The 15,450-nt window shown below is 35.9% G+C and overlaps 1 protein-coding gene across 1 annotated transcript in view; it reads left to right on the top strand.

Moving 5' to 3' along the window:
* Positions 1 to 15,450, top strand: part of TACR3 (tachykinin receptor 3) — a 107,284-nt gene that overhangs the window by 32,169 nt on the left and 59,665 nt on the right. The window contains exons 2-3 of the mRNA XM_025384973.1: positions 12,973 to 13,161; positions 15,010 to 15,160. Coding sequence (XP_025240758.1) covers positions 12,973 to 13,161; positions 15,010 to 15,160 — 340 coding nt within the window. The remainder of the gene's footprint in view (positions 1 to 12,972; positions 13,162 to 15,009; positions 15,161 to 15,450) is intronic.

Here is a 15,450-nt window from a genome sequence, read left to right as displayed (position 1 = left end):
TTAAAAAGGAAACTGTATATTGAAGGAATATCTACAATCCCATGTTTATTGTAGCACTATTCACAACAGCCATGATATGGAATCAACTTTACTGTTCATCAATGGATGAATGGGTAGAGAAAATGTGGTATATTAGATTGGTGCAAAAGTAATTGTGGTTTTTGCCATTACTTTTAATAATAGATACACAATGGAATACTATTCAGCCATGAAAAAATGAAATCCTGTTGCAACAATATGAATAAAACTGAAGGAAATTATGTTAAGTGAAATAAGCCAAGCACAGAAAGACAGATATTGTATATTCTCACTCATACTTGGAGCTAAAAAACTATATTGTGCATTCCAAAATAACTAGAGGAGTGGATTTGGAATGTTCCCAACACAAAGAAATGATAAATCCTTGAGCTGATGGATATCCTAATTATTTTGATCAGATCATTACACATCGTATGATTGTATCAACATATCACATATACTTCATAAATACATATGACTTTTTTTTTTTTTTGAGACAGAGTCTCGCTCTGTCACCTAGGTTGGAATGCAATGGTACAATCTCAGCTCACTACACCCTCCGCTTCCCAAGTTCAAGCAATTCTCCTGCCTCAGCCTCCCGAGTAGCTGGGATTACAGGTGCATGCCACCATGACTGGCTAATTTTTTGTATTTTTAGTAGAGACGGGGTTTCACCATGTAGGCCAGGTAGGTCTTGAACTACTGACCTCAGGTGATCTGCCCGCCTCGGCCTCCCAAAGTGCTGGGATTACAGGTGTGAGCCACCACACCTGGCTGAAACAACTGTTAAATACTCAAAAAAATTAAAGATTAAAATAAAATTAAAAATGTAAGCATTCCGGCCGGGCGCGGTGGCTCAAACCTGTAATCCCAGCACTTTGGGAGGCCGAGACGGGCGGATCATAAGGTCAGGAGATGAGACCATCCTGGCTAACATGATGAAACCCCGTCTCTACTAAAAAATACAAAAAACCAGCCAGGCGAGGTGGCGGGCGCCTGTAGTCCCAACTACTCGGGAGGCTGAGGCAGGAGAATGGCGTGAACCTGGGAGGCGGAGCTTGCAGTGAGTTGAGATCCGGCCACTGCACTCCAGCCTGGGCGACAGAGCCAGACTCCGTCTCAAAAAAAAAAAAAAAAAAAAGTAAGCATTCTTACATACTAACAAAAATTGCAAAAGCCACCTCAACTTTCAGCAACCACCACCCTAATCAGTCAGCAGCTACGGACATTGAGGCAAGAATCTCCACCAGCATATGATTATAACTTGCTGAAGGATCAGATGATCATTAGCATTTTTTATCAGTAAGTAATTTTTAATTAAGTTATGTACATTTTTTAGATAAAATGCTATTGCACACCTGATAGACTACAGTACAGTGGAAACATAAGCTTTAAATGTGCTGGGAAACCTAGAATTTCTGTGACTTGCTTTACTGCAATGTTCACTTTATTGTAGTGGTCTGGAACCAGACCTACAACATATCCAAGGTACTCCTGTATGTCAGTGAAGGAATTGCTTTCAAAAAAATAATCTTCTGGCCAGGTGTGTTGGTTCACCAATTTGGGAAACTGAGGCAGGCTCGTCGTTTGAGCTCAGGAGTTCAAGGCCAGCCTGGACAACATGGTGAAATCCCACTATCTCTACTAAAAATATAAAAAATAGCCGCGGGTGTTGGTGCACACCTGTGGTCCCAGCTACTCAGGAGACTGAGGTGGGAGATCACTTGAGCCCAGGAGGCAGAGGTTGCAGTGAGCCAAGATCACACCACTGCACTCCAGTCTGGGTGACAGAGACCCCATCTCAAAAGAAACAATGATAATCTGCTAAGAGTTCAAAAGTGTTTTCATAAGGAATTAAACCCTCAATAAAGTTGTTTTAATAAAATTTGTTTTAATCTTTGTTATTTCTTTCAAATATTGTACAACTTTGAGGGGGTTTAAGTGCAGATTTCTTACATTCATGTAAGGTAAGTGGTAAAGTGTGGTCTTTTAGTGTACCAGTATTTTTACCTTATTATAAATACATAATAGGTGTACATATTTATGGATCACATGTAATATTTTGATAAAAGCATATAATGTGTAATAATCAAATCAGAGTTATTGGAGTATCCATTACCTCAAGCAGTTAGCATTCTTTTGTGTTAGAAACATTCTAATTCTAGTCTTTTAGTTATTCAGTTATTTAGAAATATAGCTGCCCTATTGTGATACTGAACACTAGATCTTATTTCTTCTATCTAATTGTATTTTTGTACTTATTAACTGTACTTTCTTTACCCTATCTTCTTTAGTACCCGTATGTGGGAGCTAAAAATATTTGAGCTCAAAGTTTTTTGGTTTTTGTTTTGTTTGTTTGAGACAAAGTCTCACTCTATGTCCAAGCTGGAGTGCAATGGCGCAATCTTGACTCACCGCAACCTCCGCCTCCTGGGTTCAAGTGATTCTCCTGCCTCAGCCTCCCAAGTAGCTGGGATTACAGGCATGCGCCATCACGCCTGGCTAATTTTTGTATTTTTAGTAGAGAAGGGGTTTCAACATGTTGACCAGGCTGATCTCGAACTTCTGACCTCAGGTGATCCACCCACCTCAACCTCCCGAAGTGCTGGGATTACAGGCATGAGCCACTATGCCGGGGCCTGAACTCAAAGTTTTTAATATGTAATTGATAACACTGAAGTGACTTTATGAAGCAGCTCTTTTGAAGTTACTTATGGAAGTGGTTTTTGAGACAATATAGAAGTGACACAAAATGTCAGTAAACTGGACTTCAAAACAGTGATTTAGAATTTTATATCTCATAGGTGAAATAATCAAATATGTTCTGATCTTAAAACTACTTATTACAGAGTAGTATAAGTAGCAAAAAATTTAGCAAGTTTTATATTGCCACTACAGAGTACTACTTCTAAATCTGTATCTGAAATTTTGAGTAGACATTGTTTCATGTAATATTCTTTACTGATGCAGCATTTTGATACAAATCATTTTGTAATTACTATTTATATAAAAAATTAAAATTTTAGTATTAAATGAGTTATATATAAAGTTCTTAGAAGAGTGCATGGTACCTAAGCATTCACGCGTTAGCAATTATTACTTTTAATGTTAAAATAGAAAATTTATATTTATAATCAATATATTAATGAGGTCATGTTTTTTTGTTTGTTTGTTTGCTTTTTAACTTTCACTGGTGGCAATTTAAATTTTTTTTTTGTTATTATACTTAAATTCTAGGGTACATGTGCATAACGTGCAGGTTTGTTACATATGTATACTTGTGCCATGTTGGCGTGCTGCACCCATCAACTCGTCAGCACCCATCAACTCGTCATTTACATCAGGTATAACTCCCAGTGCAATCCCTCCCCCCTCCCCCCCAATAGGCCCCGGTGTATGATGTTCCCCTTCCCAAGTCCAAGTGATCTCATTGTTCAGTTCCCACCTATGAGTGAGAACATGTGGTGTTTGGTTTTCTGTTCTTGCGATAGGTCATGTTTAATACCTACATCTCTAGCTTCATTCAGCACCACCTGTTTTTTCCCTGTCCTGTATGCTGTAGAGCTGGCCTTCCATAGTTCCCCAAATGCACTCTGCTTTCTCCTACCTCAGGACTTTGCTGTTCAACTTTCTTCTCTCATCCCCACCTTCATCCTAAATAAGCCCCTACTTATTTTTCTAATCTTAATGTTGCTTTCTTGTGGAAGTTATACCTAATGTCTTTACCACTGTGTCGTCTTTAACCAAGAGGAGGTCAAATTCCCTATTTTATGCTTCATAATTACTTGTACGTATCTTTATAATATCACACTCTAAACAATGAGGAAATTTTTATTCACCAGCATTTCCAAAAGGTTGAGCTAGGCCTACCAGTTTAACGAGGCAGTGAGGGACTGGGTTAAACTTCACAAGAGGTTGTAAATGAAGAGTCACCCATGATGTGTGTAGGGTTTTAGATAATTGGGTGAACATTACAAAGAGAACAAACTCAATGACAAACAACAGGACAAAGAATGGCAGTGTATTCTCCTCTCTCATAGACCTCTAAGTTCAATATAATTTTGAAATCTGAAATGTTTTATATAATTAAATTTCTTTTGGAAATCATATGTATATTTTATACGGATTAAGAATAATGACAGAGGGAAGTTTAAAAGTCAGACTGGTAACTTTAAAACTCATGGGGTATGATACTGAGCACACAGGCCATTACATTAAAGCCCCAAGGGGCATTTAACCAAATATCCAGGAGGCAACGTCACTTCAAGGGACATTTGTGTGATAATTTCTAACGTATTTTGTGACTACTTGAGTAATATGTTTCTTCTGCATTAGACTGTGAACTCCACAATGGCAGGAGCTACTTCTATTTTGTTCACCAATATTGCCAAAGAAGATAACAAAATCCCAGAAGATAGTTGGTATTCAAGAAGTTGTTTAAAATAAATACATAAATGAGTAGATAAACCTAATTCTAAATTTAAATTGAAAACCTATAACATGGAAACAAATACTTTCACTATTCTGAAGCTGTTTTAAATATAAATTTCCCTCAAATATCGGTATATACATTTTACTTATAAAAATCAAAGAATTTGAGTAGATGAACAAGTGATTTTTTTCTTGACAGATAATATCCTATTATATGTATATATTCATATATACCTATATGAATAGTCATATTCATATATGAGTGATATATGAGTCAGCAAATATAGATTATTTTAATAAAAGCTCACTCACTTTGAAATTTATTAAGACAACATTTATAATCACCTGATTGATTCATTTACTCTTAAGTTTGTCTAAGATAGTTATGGGCCAGGTTTGGTGGTTCATGCCTGTAATCCCAGCACTTTGGGAGGCCAAGGTGGACAGAACGCTTGAACTCAAGAATTCAAGACCAGCCTGGGCAACATGGCGAATCCTCATCTCTACAAGAAATACAGGGAAAAAAAAAAAAAAAAACTAGCCAGGCAATCACCTGTAGTCTCAGCTACTCAGAGGGCTGAGGCAGAAAGATCGCTTGAGCCAAAAGTTGGAGGTTGCAGTGAGCTGTGATCACACCTCTACACACCAGCCTTGGCAACAGATCAAGAGGCCCATCAAACAAACAAACAAACAAAAGAATAGAAAAGACAGTTATGAAAAAAATCACAAAATGAAATGTATCTAAAAGATGCAATTTTGACAAAGGTCATGTATCTCTCAAATGATTTGTCAAAGTGGAAAATACTCTAGCACTGAAGGCCAGAAGTTGAAACTTTATGGGTCATGAGCAGCTGTTGCAACTAATCTTTATTTTGCACAGAGAGTGCCAGACCGCATTTTGTGTTTGGGACTTAACAGACTAGAACATATTCTACTATGACCAGGTGCAAATTGATTGGAAGGCAGTAAAATTCATATCATTTTAGGCAAATTATTTTTTGCATAGTTTCAACAATCAAATAAATATCTGAAGGCTGCACTCTGTCTTTACTGCAAAACTTGAAAAAATATGTAAAAGCACATGGAAATCCAGAAACAACTTAATAAAAATGCCAACAAAAGGAAGAATTATAATAGATACAAATAACAGTTACAAAATTGAAAAGGCTTTTTTATTGACAGCAGGCAAACAAAAGTTACATCCAAAATAATCTGCTTTTCAAAGGACAACAAGTAAACATAAAAGACCACCTCAATTATATCAGAAAAATAGTAAGTGGTAAAGCAAAGTGGTCTGGTATTAGAGTGGAAAGGAAAACTGTTAAGAGGTGGCTTTAAAACTATTAGCTTTCAGGCCGGGCGCGGTGGCTCAAGCCTGTAATCCCAGCACTTTGGGAGGCCGAGACGGGCGGATCACGAGGTCAGGAGATCGAGACCATCCTGGCTAACACGGTGAAACTCCGTCTCTACTAAAAAATACAAAAAACTAGCCGGGCGAGGTGGCGGGCGCCTGTAGTCCCAGCTACTCGGGAGGCTGAGGCAGGAGAATGGCGGGAACCCGGGAGGCGGAGCTTGCAGTGAGCTGAGATCCGGCCACAGCACTCCAGCCTGGGTGACAAAGCGAGACTCAGTCTCAAAAAAAAAAAAAAAAAAAAAAAAAACTATTAGCTTTCAATAGATGCTTCTGAGAATTTCAGATTCTATAAAAGGTAATAAAAAGTGACTTTAAAACATGTTTAGGTGATATGCTAGTATGAAGAGTAAAGAATCAGCTCTTAGCTGTTACTTATGAAATAATCCTACTAAGGCGATTCTAATGTCTTTAAGAATCTGGTGAAGGAAGAATGGTGATGAGCAACTCAGCAAAAACCCTTGGAAAAGCTGATGTGATCACATAAAATATTTTTTAAAGGAATAAAGTACTGACAATTATTTGGGTGAAATTATATCTCAGATCTGACTATTTCTTCTCAAGGTCCAGAAAATGTTTGTTCAGGTGAGCCTAAGTATCCATTCTCTCCATGCAAATTATTTTTGCTGAAGAAAGTTACGGCATAGAAAATATTGGTGCCCAAATGCATTCCAAATCAACAATTTCACATAAGTTTTCACCAGAGCCTGGCAATTCTCCCTATTTCTTTGGCCAACGAAGTGTCCCTTTCTACAACAGTATTTTGGTATTTCTTTACTTCCCTCAAACCATTCATTTAATTCAGCCTCCAGTGTAACGCCCTCTTCTAACCAGCAATTGTCTCTGACCCAAATCAGAACATAAGTTAGATAACTTACTTCCCTGCTTCCATTCTTTTTATATATATATATTTCTTTTATTTTTTATGAGACAGAGTCTTGCTCTGTCACTCAGGCTGAAGGGCAGTGATGTGATCTCTGCTCACTGCAGCCTCCACCTCCCAGGCTCAAGTGATGCTCATACCTCAACGTCTTGAGTAGCTGGGATTACAGGCATGTGCCACCACACCAGGTTGCTTTTTGTATTTCTAGTAGAGATGAGGTTTCTCCATGTTGGCCAGGCTGGTCTCAAACTCCTGGCCTCAAGTTATGCGCCCACCTTGGGCTGCCAAAGTGCTGGGGTTACAGGTGTGAGCCACCATGCCCAATCTTTGCTTCCATTCTTTTCCTCTTCCAGTCTCCAGATTGAAGCTCGAAGCTCTTTTCTGGAGGAAATCTGATTATTCTACTTCTCTGATAAAATTGCTTCAATTACATCCCCCAGGAAAAAAAAAAAAAAATCTACCACTTGTACTATAACTTCATCTTAAACCACCTTCCCTCTTTACTTTCTGTGTATCAATTGCAGTATCCTGTAATTACTAAAGAATATGATTCTTCTCCCACCTGTACCCACTATCTTAGTTTGTTAGGGCTGCTATAACAATGTACCACACATTTGGGTGCCTTTAAATAACAGTAATATATAGTCTTATTGTTCTGGAAGCTGGAAGTTTGAAATCAGTGCTCCATGATACATGCTCCCTCAAGAACCTGTATGGGACTCTTTCCTTGTCTTAACCTAGCTTCTGGTGATTTGCTGGTCATCTTTGCTGTTTCTTGGCTTGTTGATGCCTCATTTCAATCTTCTGTCTTCACATAACATTCTCCCTATGTATCTGTTTCCAAATTTTCCCTTTAAACAAGGACACTAGTCATATTGGGTTAGAGACCACCCTAATGACCTGATTTAAGCCCAATTACCTATGTAATGATTCTGTTTCCAAATGAGGTCTGTGATACTGGGTGTTGGGTCCTCAATATATCTTTTTTGGAGGGTCACAATTCAAATCATAAAAACCCACCATCAGGCTGGGGCGGTGGCTCAAGCCTGTAATCCCAGAACTTTGGGAGGCTGAGGCAGGCGGATCACTTGAGGTCAGGAATTTGAGACCAGCCTGACAAATATGGTGAAACCCCATCTCTACTAAAAATACAAAAATAAGCCAGGCATGGTGGCGGGCACTTGTAGTCCCAGCTACTCAGGAGGTGAGACAATAGAATTGCTTGAACCTGGGAGGCGGAGGTTGCAGTGAGTCAAGATTGTGCCACTGCAATTACAGCCTGTGTGACAGAGAGAGACTCAGTCTCAAAAAAATAAAATAACATAAAATAAAATAAAATAATTTAAAAAACCACCATCAACACAGGAGTTTTTCACTTGCTGTTCATTCTCCCAGAAGTCTTTGCAACCTTCACTCTTCTGCCACCTTGCCTGGTTATCCTTCCAAGTTTCAACCTAGAATGACTTTTCTTAGGGAAAATTAGAGTACAATCTAAATATATTTTTCTCAGTTCATGTATACTGTTGGCCTTACCTTCGTAACAGTTGTCACATCTGTAATTTACATTTACTGGTGAGATTATTTGATTAATATTTGTCTGCTTCACAAATGGTACAGACTTCACAATTTGGGAAGTATTTTTCTACTTCACAGAAAACCGTTTTTGCCCGGTGTTGGATCACTAGCATTTGGAATACCATACTAGGCATTCAATAAATGTTTTATTGAATAAATGAATCATGGATCAGATCAGCTATGACAAAAAGGTATGCTAGAAGTTTCAGTATCTCTACTATCACTAACATGTTCATGAGAACATAAATTATTTCCATATAATACAAATAACACAATATTAATTTCTAACAGGTACAAATTATTTCAGAAAATAATTTCTCTAGCATTAGACTAATTAGACTAGCCAGAAGAATTAATGTGCTTTGCAGTTTACTTTGAATTATCTGTGCTACAGGAGTTGGACAAGGCTTTAAGCCTGCTTGTGTTATTCCACTTCTCCTTTTAGTCACAAAAACTCAACTATTAAATATCTAAATCGCAATCGTTAGATGCCAGAGCAAGCAACAAAGCAAAAGATTATAATGAGGTTTGAGGGATATTCAGTTCAGTACAACAAATTTATTGACAAGTGCTTGGCTTTGAAACACCAATACAAAAATAATTCCTATATTGAGATAAATGCTATGTAAGTTATAATCAACATGAGCAGGAACATAAATGCCCACATTTATTAATTTATTTATATATTTTACTTTTGTTTTAATGTTACACATAAAGGCTTTGAGATTCAAAAATCAACATGAGTTATAATCAACATGAGTTATAATCAACATGAGCAGGAACATAAATGCCCACATTTATTAATTTCTTTATATATTTTACTTTTGTTTTAATGTTACACATAAAGGCTTTGAGATTCAAAAATGCAAAATGGCAAAATTCTACTTCTGATTCTTTGATAGGTATCTCTAACACATACACATATACAATATATAAGTATCTAACACATATATATTGTGGAGGAGAAATATATATATTTCTCTTCTAAAATAAATGGTCATATTTATTTCTCTACTAAAATAAATAGTTATATTCAAAAGCTATAATCTGTATCTATATTGTCTCTGAAGACTGGCATAATTGGCTTAAAATTCTAGCTCTTTCTCTTATTATCTGGATCATTATGAGCAATTCCCATAATCTTTTAAGTCAGTTTTCTTTTCTGTAAAATAGAGGTAATAGTATTATTCTAGTGGTTGGATTATTATGGCTATTAAGTATATATGATGTATGTAACCCTATTACATACATTATGTACCCTAGTTACAGTTAATAATATTTTTTTTATTATTATCTTCACCAACATAAGCATGAGAGATGAATTTTAAAGTCTCCTATTTGAAACATACGCATTTTTTTCTTTGTAGAATTCACATTGTTTTCCTAAACTTAGGTACTTTTTTATCATTATTTTTTCTTTTCTCTTTCTGTAAGCTTTACTGAGGTATACTTGATATACAAAAAATGCACATATTTAATGTATACATTTTGATGAGTTTGGACAAACGTGATATCACCACAATCAAGGCACTAAACATATCAATCACCTCAAAAAATGTCCTTGTATTCTTTTGTGTGTGTATTTGTTGTGTGTGTGTGTGTGTTAAGAACACTTAACATGAGATCTATCCTTTTAACATAATCAAGTTCATGATACTTTATTGTTAACTATAGATACTATGTTATACAGCAGACATCTAGAACTTCTTTATCTTGCATTATTAAAACTTTATACCCATTGAGCCCCCAGCAATCATCATCTGTTCTATACTTTCATAAGTTTCACTCTTTTAGATACTACATATATTTGGAATCATGCAGTGAATTAAGCCAGTCACAAAAGGACAAATATGATTATTTTTAAATCTAAGTTTCATGTTTACCTGATAACTGTTACACATAATGAATTAAGACTATTTTCTTTAGGTAAATAATGACTATAGTTAGTATTAAGAATATTATATAGATAATTTTCACAAAATCTTCTGAAGATTTAATTCTGCCCAGTAGTTATAACAGCAAAGAGTTACAAACATATTGATGAAATATCCTTATTTTAAAATATTTATTCTTAAGGTTAACATTTTTTGGCCTATGCAATATTCATTCTCTAATGAAAGTATTACCTCTGAAAATTTTTCTTTTTTTTTTTTTTTATTATACTTTAAGTTCTAGGGTACATGTGCGTAACGTGCAGGTTTGTTACATATGTATACTTGTGCCATGTTGCTGTGCTACACCCATCAACTCGTCAGCACCCATCAACTCGTCATTTACATCAGGTATAACTCCCAATGCAATCCCTCCTCCCTCCCCCCCGCCCCCAATGATAGGCCCCGGTGTGTGATGTTCCCCTTCCCAAGTCCAAGTGATCTCATTGTTCAGTTCCCACCTATGAGTGAGAACATGCGGTGTTTGGTTTTCTGTTCTTGTGATAGTTTGCTAAGAATGATGGTTTCCAGCTGCATCCATGTCCCTACAAAGGACACAAACTCATCCTTTTTGATGGCTGCATAGTATTCCATGGTGTATATGTGCTACATTTTCTTAATCCAGTCTATCACTGATGGACATTTGGGTTGATTCCAAGTCTTTGCTATTGTGAATAGTGCCGCAATAAACATACGTGTGCATGTGTCTTTATAGCAGCATGATTTATAATCCTTTGGGTATATCCCCAGTAATGGGATGGCTGGGTCATATGGTACATCTAGTTCTAGATCCTTGAGGAATCGCCATACTGTTTTCCATAATGGTTGAACTAGTTTACAATCCCACCAACAGTGTAAAAGTGTTCCTATTTCTCCACATCCTCTCCAGCACCTGTTGTTTCCTGACTTTTGAATGATCGCCATTCTAACTGGTGTGAGATGGTATCTCATTGTGGTTTTGATTTGCATTTCTCTGATGGCCAGTGATGATGAGCATTTTTTCATGTGTCTGTTGGCTGTATGAATGTCTTCTTTTGAGAAATGCCTGTTCATATCCTTTGCCCACTTTTTGATGGGGCTGTTTGTTTTTTTCTTGTAAATTTGTTTGAGTTCTTTGTCGTAAATCAAAATATATTTTATAAACATAAAATGACCAAAAGTAGAATTGAAACAATATAAAGATTGTGTTTTATTAAAATACAGAAATCTAATTGTTTGGTACATATTATTTTTGCCTCTGAACGTTAGCTAGAATTTGGCAATTAGCCATGCTATCTCCAGTTCAAAATTGGAAATTGCTTCTTTCAGCTATATTGTTACTACCTGTACTAAGTTAATAAAGCATGAATTTACTTACCATATTTACAGAATTCCTAACTTCCCCAAGAAGCTGCCCTCCAAAAGTCGTATTTAAGTGTGCTTTAAGTATACTTTTTAGAAGCTCAAATATATTTTTCCGTTGCAACAGTATTATATGTATTTACACAGATAGGCACCATGAAGACGTTCATGATGCAGTATGAATTCATTATGAGGTATAACAGGAAGGCATAACCTCAATCAAACTTGATTTATTAATCATGGAAATTCTGAACTTGTCTCTTGCTGCTCTTAAATGGGTTTGTGGACCGTATCTTTTATAGGAGTTTCTCATCTTTGTCAAGTATGTGGTATAATCCATATTATTTCTCCAGAATTATATTTTTTAAAGTTAAACATACAGAGGAGACATGAAGGTTTTGAGCTGTGAAACCAGTATTTGTAAGCACTTGTTAAGTGCCTTTCCAATTCCATTCAACAGACATTTATGGATTCTAATGTGTTAGGCACAACACCAAATCATTAATATCTTTCACTTACATCAGAGGTCCCTAGTTCCCCAGGTCAGGGACCAGTACCAGTTCCTGGCCTGTTAGGAACCAGGCTGCACAGCAGGAGGTGAGTGGTGGCTGGTGAGCTAGGGAGCTTCATCTATATTTACTGCCATTCCCCAGGGTTCGCCTTACTGCCTGAGCTCTGCCTCCTGTCAGGTCAGCGGCACTAGATTCTCATAGAGAGCAAACCCTATTATGAACTGTACGTGCAAAGGATCTAAGTTGAGTGTTCCTTATGAGAACTTAATGTCTCATGACCTGTCACTGTCTCCCATCAACCCCAGATGGGAGAACAAGCTCAGGAAACAAGCTTATTTTGCAGGAAAACAAGCTCAGGGCTTCCAATGATTCTACATTATGGTGAATTGTATAATTATTTTATTATATATTACAATGGAATCACAACAGAAATAAAGTGTGCAATAAATGTAATGCCCTTGAATCATCCCCAAACCATCGCTCTTCACCCACTGCCAGTTCATGGAAAAAACTATGTTCCATAAAACCGATCCTTGGTACCAAAAAGGCTGGGCACCACTGACTTATATCTGTTGATCCTCACTTTACCTCAAGAGATGGGTGTTCTTATTTCGATTTTAAAAATAATAAAGCTGAGGTTCAAAAAGTTCAAACAAGTGTCAGAATAGAATTTGAACCTAGATCTACCTGATTCCTAGACTACACCATGATTACCGTTCTACGCTGCCTCTACTCAAGCAGTCCTTATCAACTGGTTTCCCAAAAGAGCAATGACTGTAACTATTGAAACACCTTTGAAATACCTTTGAAACTCCTTTCAAACTGTTATAAAGAAAACCAACAAAATGGTTTTGTTTGTTTTTTATATAGGTATATGGCGATTATTGATCCCCTGAAACCCAGACTGTCTGCCACAGCAACCAAGATTGTCATTGGAAGTATTTGGATTCTAGCATTTCTACTTGCCTTCCCTCAATGTCTTTATTCCAAAACCAAAGTCATGCCCGGCCGTACTCTCTGCTTTGTGCAATGGCCAGAAGGTCCCAAACAACATTTCACGTAAGTTAATTCTCTATTATGATTTTCAATTCAGTTTATCAAACACTTAGGAAACTACAGATTAGGAGCAACAATTAAACAAATAAGACAGACATTTCCCCCAGGGTTCATACATTATTTGGAAAAGGAAATATATAAAAATACTGTAATATAGTATTATTTGTATGTGGTCAATAAGTTTGTGTAAGTTACTAAGGTTTTTCATTGGAAATATGAGAATGTCTATGTGGGATGGTACTGGAGAGTTTCCTGATGGAAGTGATAAAAGATAAAAGCAATGTGCAAAGAAGAGCATTGTGTTATTGATTGAGAAATGAGTGAGAAGAAAGAAATCAAAGCCCAAATGTGTTGATTGCTCTTTTAGGGAGCTTAGCTGAACGGAAGGAGCACTCTAGTAAGTTATCTAATTTTATTTTGGTTTGATTTGGTTTATGTTCTTTTGCTTACAAGCAAAAAGCGTTAAAAACCCTCAACACTAGATTGAAAAGAAAATATTAATATTATAATATATGGTAAAATTTGGTTCATATTTTATACCCACCTCAAATCAAGCAAAAAGGAATAATAATGTAATTGTGTAATTGTTTGCATTTTATTTTTAAATTATAGTCATTTAAATTTTATTTCAATAAAATGCTTATTTTTCTATTTTACTCATCAATTTGTCCCTTTAAAAATAGCAAATAGTGCAAATAATGGTTGTCTTTTAAAGCAGTCATTTTATCTACCTTTGCTCTACCCAAAGTTCAGATTTTTGAACAAAAATATTAGGAAGCACTTATTTAAGGAAAATCAGGCAGCGCATATTAAACTGAGTACTATGTGCTACTCATTATTATCAATACATCTTAATTGTATGATAATGTTATCATCTTCAAATTATTTGTTGACTGAATTACTTCCTCATTGACTTTAAATCAATACTTAGTAATCTACTGAGAAACGGAAAGGCAAGGATATTTAAGATTCACTTTACAAAGAAAAACCACTGGTATGGAGAAGACTATTATAACAAACTTCTAAATTACTTTAAAGCTTTCCAAGACAGTGAAATCCACACAAAAGACTGTAAAATTCTATTTGAGCTATTGTAATATGGTTTACTCTCCTTTTCCTCTCTAATTGAATTCTTATAATTTTGATTGAAAGCTACTAAATACCAGAATTTAATTTGATAATTTACAGCAGCATACTTCTGGTTTGACTACTATGTCAACATGTTTTGTTTTGTTTTGTTTTGTTTTTACCAAGTTAATAATGCAATCAAATGGACCGTGGCTCTGGAAAATTGCATGTAAATGTCTTTACCTGATTTTTAAAAATTGTAGTAACTTGTGGATTCATTATGGCTCAGACTATCTACTTACTTTTTTCCTCCCATTTGAATGAAAAACAATTTACGTATGTCTGATGTTGCAGCAATATAGAAGATAGTCCTATATAGGGGAAAATATATGCCAGTTGATTTGTTTATTCTATCCCTTCCCTTTTCCTCCAATGACACATTTAATTAGTTTAGCTAAACAATTACCAAGCAGAATACAAAGCAGTGGAAAGTCATTCATCCTCAACCTCTAGGCAAGGAGAACATGTGTTTAACTGAGCCCTTCAACCCAGCTATAGTTTTCATATACCAAGTAAAGATTGACAAACGTCAACTGGCAGCATTTGAAACATAAATATAAGTGACAATAGCATGATATTTTGATGGAATTTTGAGATGAATGTATAGAAATAATGTAGAAATAACTCTTGGTAGTTTTAATTATGATTTAAAACTAAGCAAATGCAGTCCCCACTATTTCATTCCAATATGGTTTCAGCATGTGTGTTTCTTATTTTTTGTAGTTACCACATTATCGTCATTATACTGGTGTACTGTTTCCCATTGCTCATCATGGGCATCACATACACCATTGTTGGAATTACTCTCTGGGGAGGAGAAATCCCAGGAGATACCTGTGACAAGTATCATGAGCAGCTAAAGGCCAAAAGAAAGGTACTGGTCCATGTTGTTTACCTAGCATTTGTATAGGTTATGGCACATCAGAAAGAAAAACAATCTAGTCATGGCATGTTAATACAATATGATCTGATGCTCTACTCCTATTTTTAATGTCTTTGTTTTAATTTTTTTCTTTTCTTTTTTTCTTTTGGTTTTGTATAAGTCACTGTCTACATACTACATCAGTTTGCTATATAATAGTTACTTCATTACAGAAATACTTCTTAAAAAGTATCTTTTGTAAAGTATTCTTACTCTGCTGAAATTGCTAAAATTTTACCAAA

The sequence above is a fragment of the Theropithecus gelada genome, chromosome 5, assembly GCF_003255815.1.
Source record: "Theropithecus gelada isolate Dixy chromosome 5, Tgel_1.0, whole genome shotgun sequence".
Taxonomy (NCBI): domain Eukaryota; kingdom Metazoa; phylum Chordata; class Mammalia; order Primates; family Cercopithecidae; genus Theropithecus; species Theropithecus gelada.
Note: the sequence above shows the minus strand (reverse complement) of the source record. Positions and strands in the feature narration are given on the sequence as shown.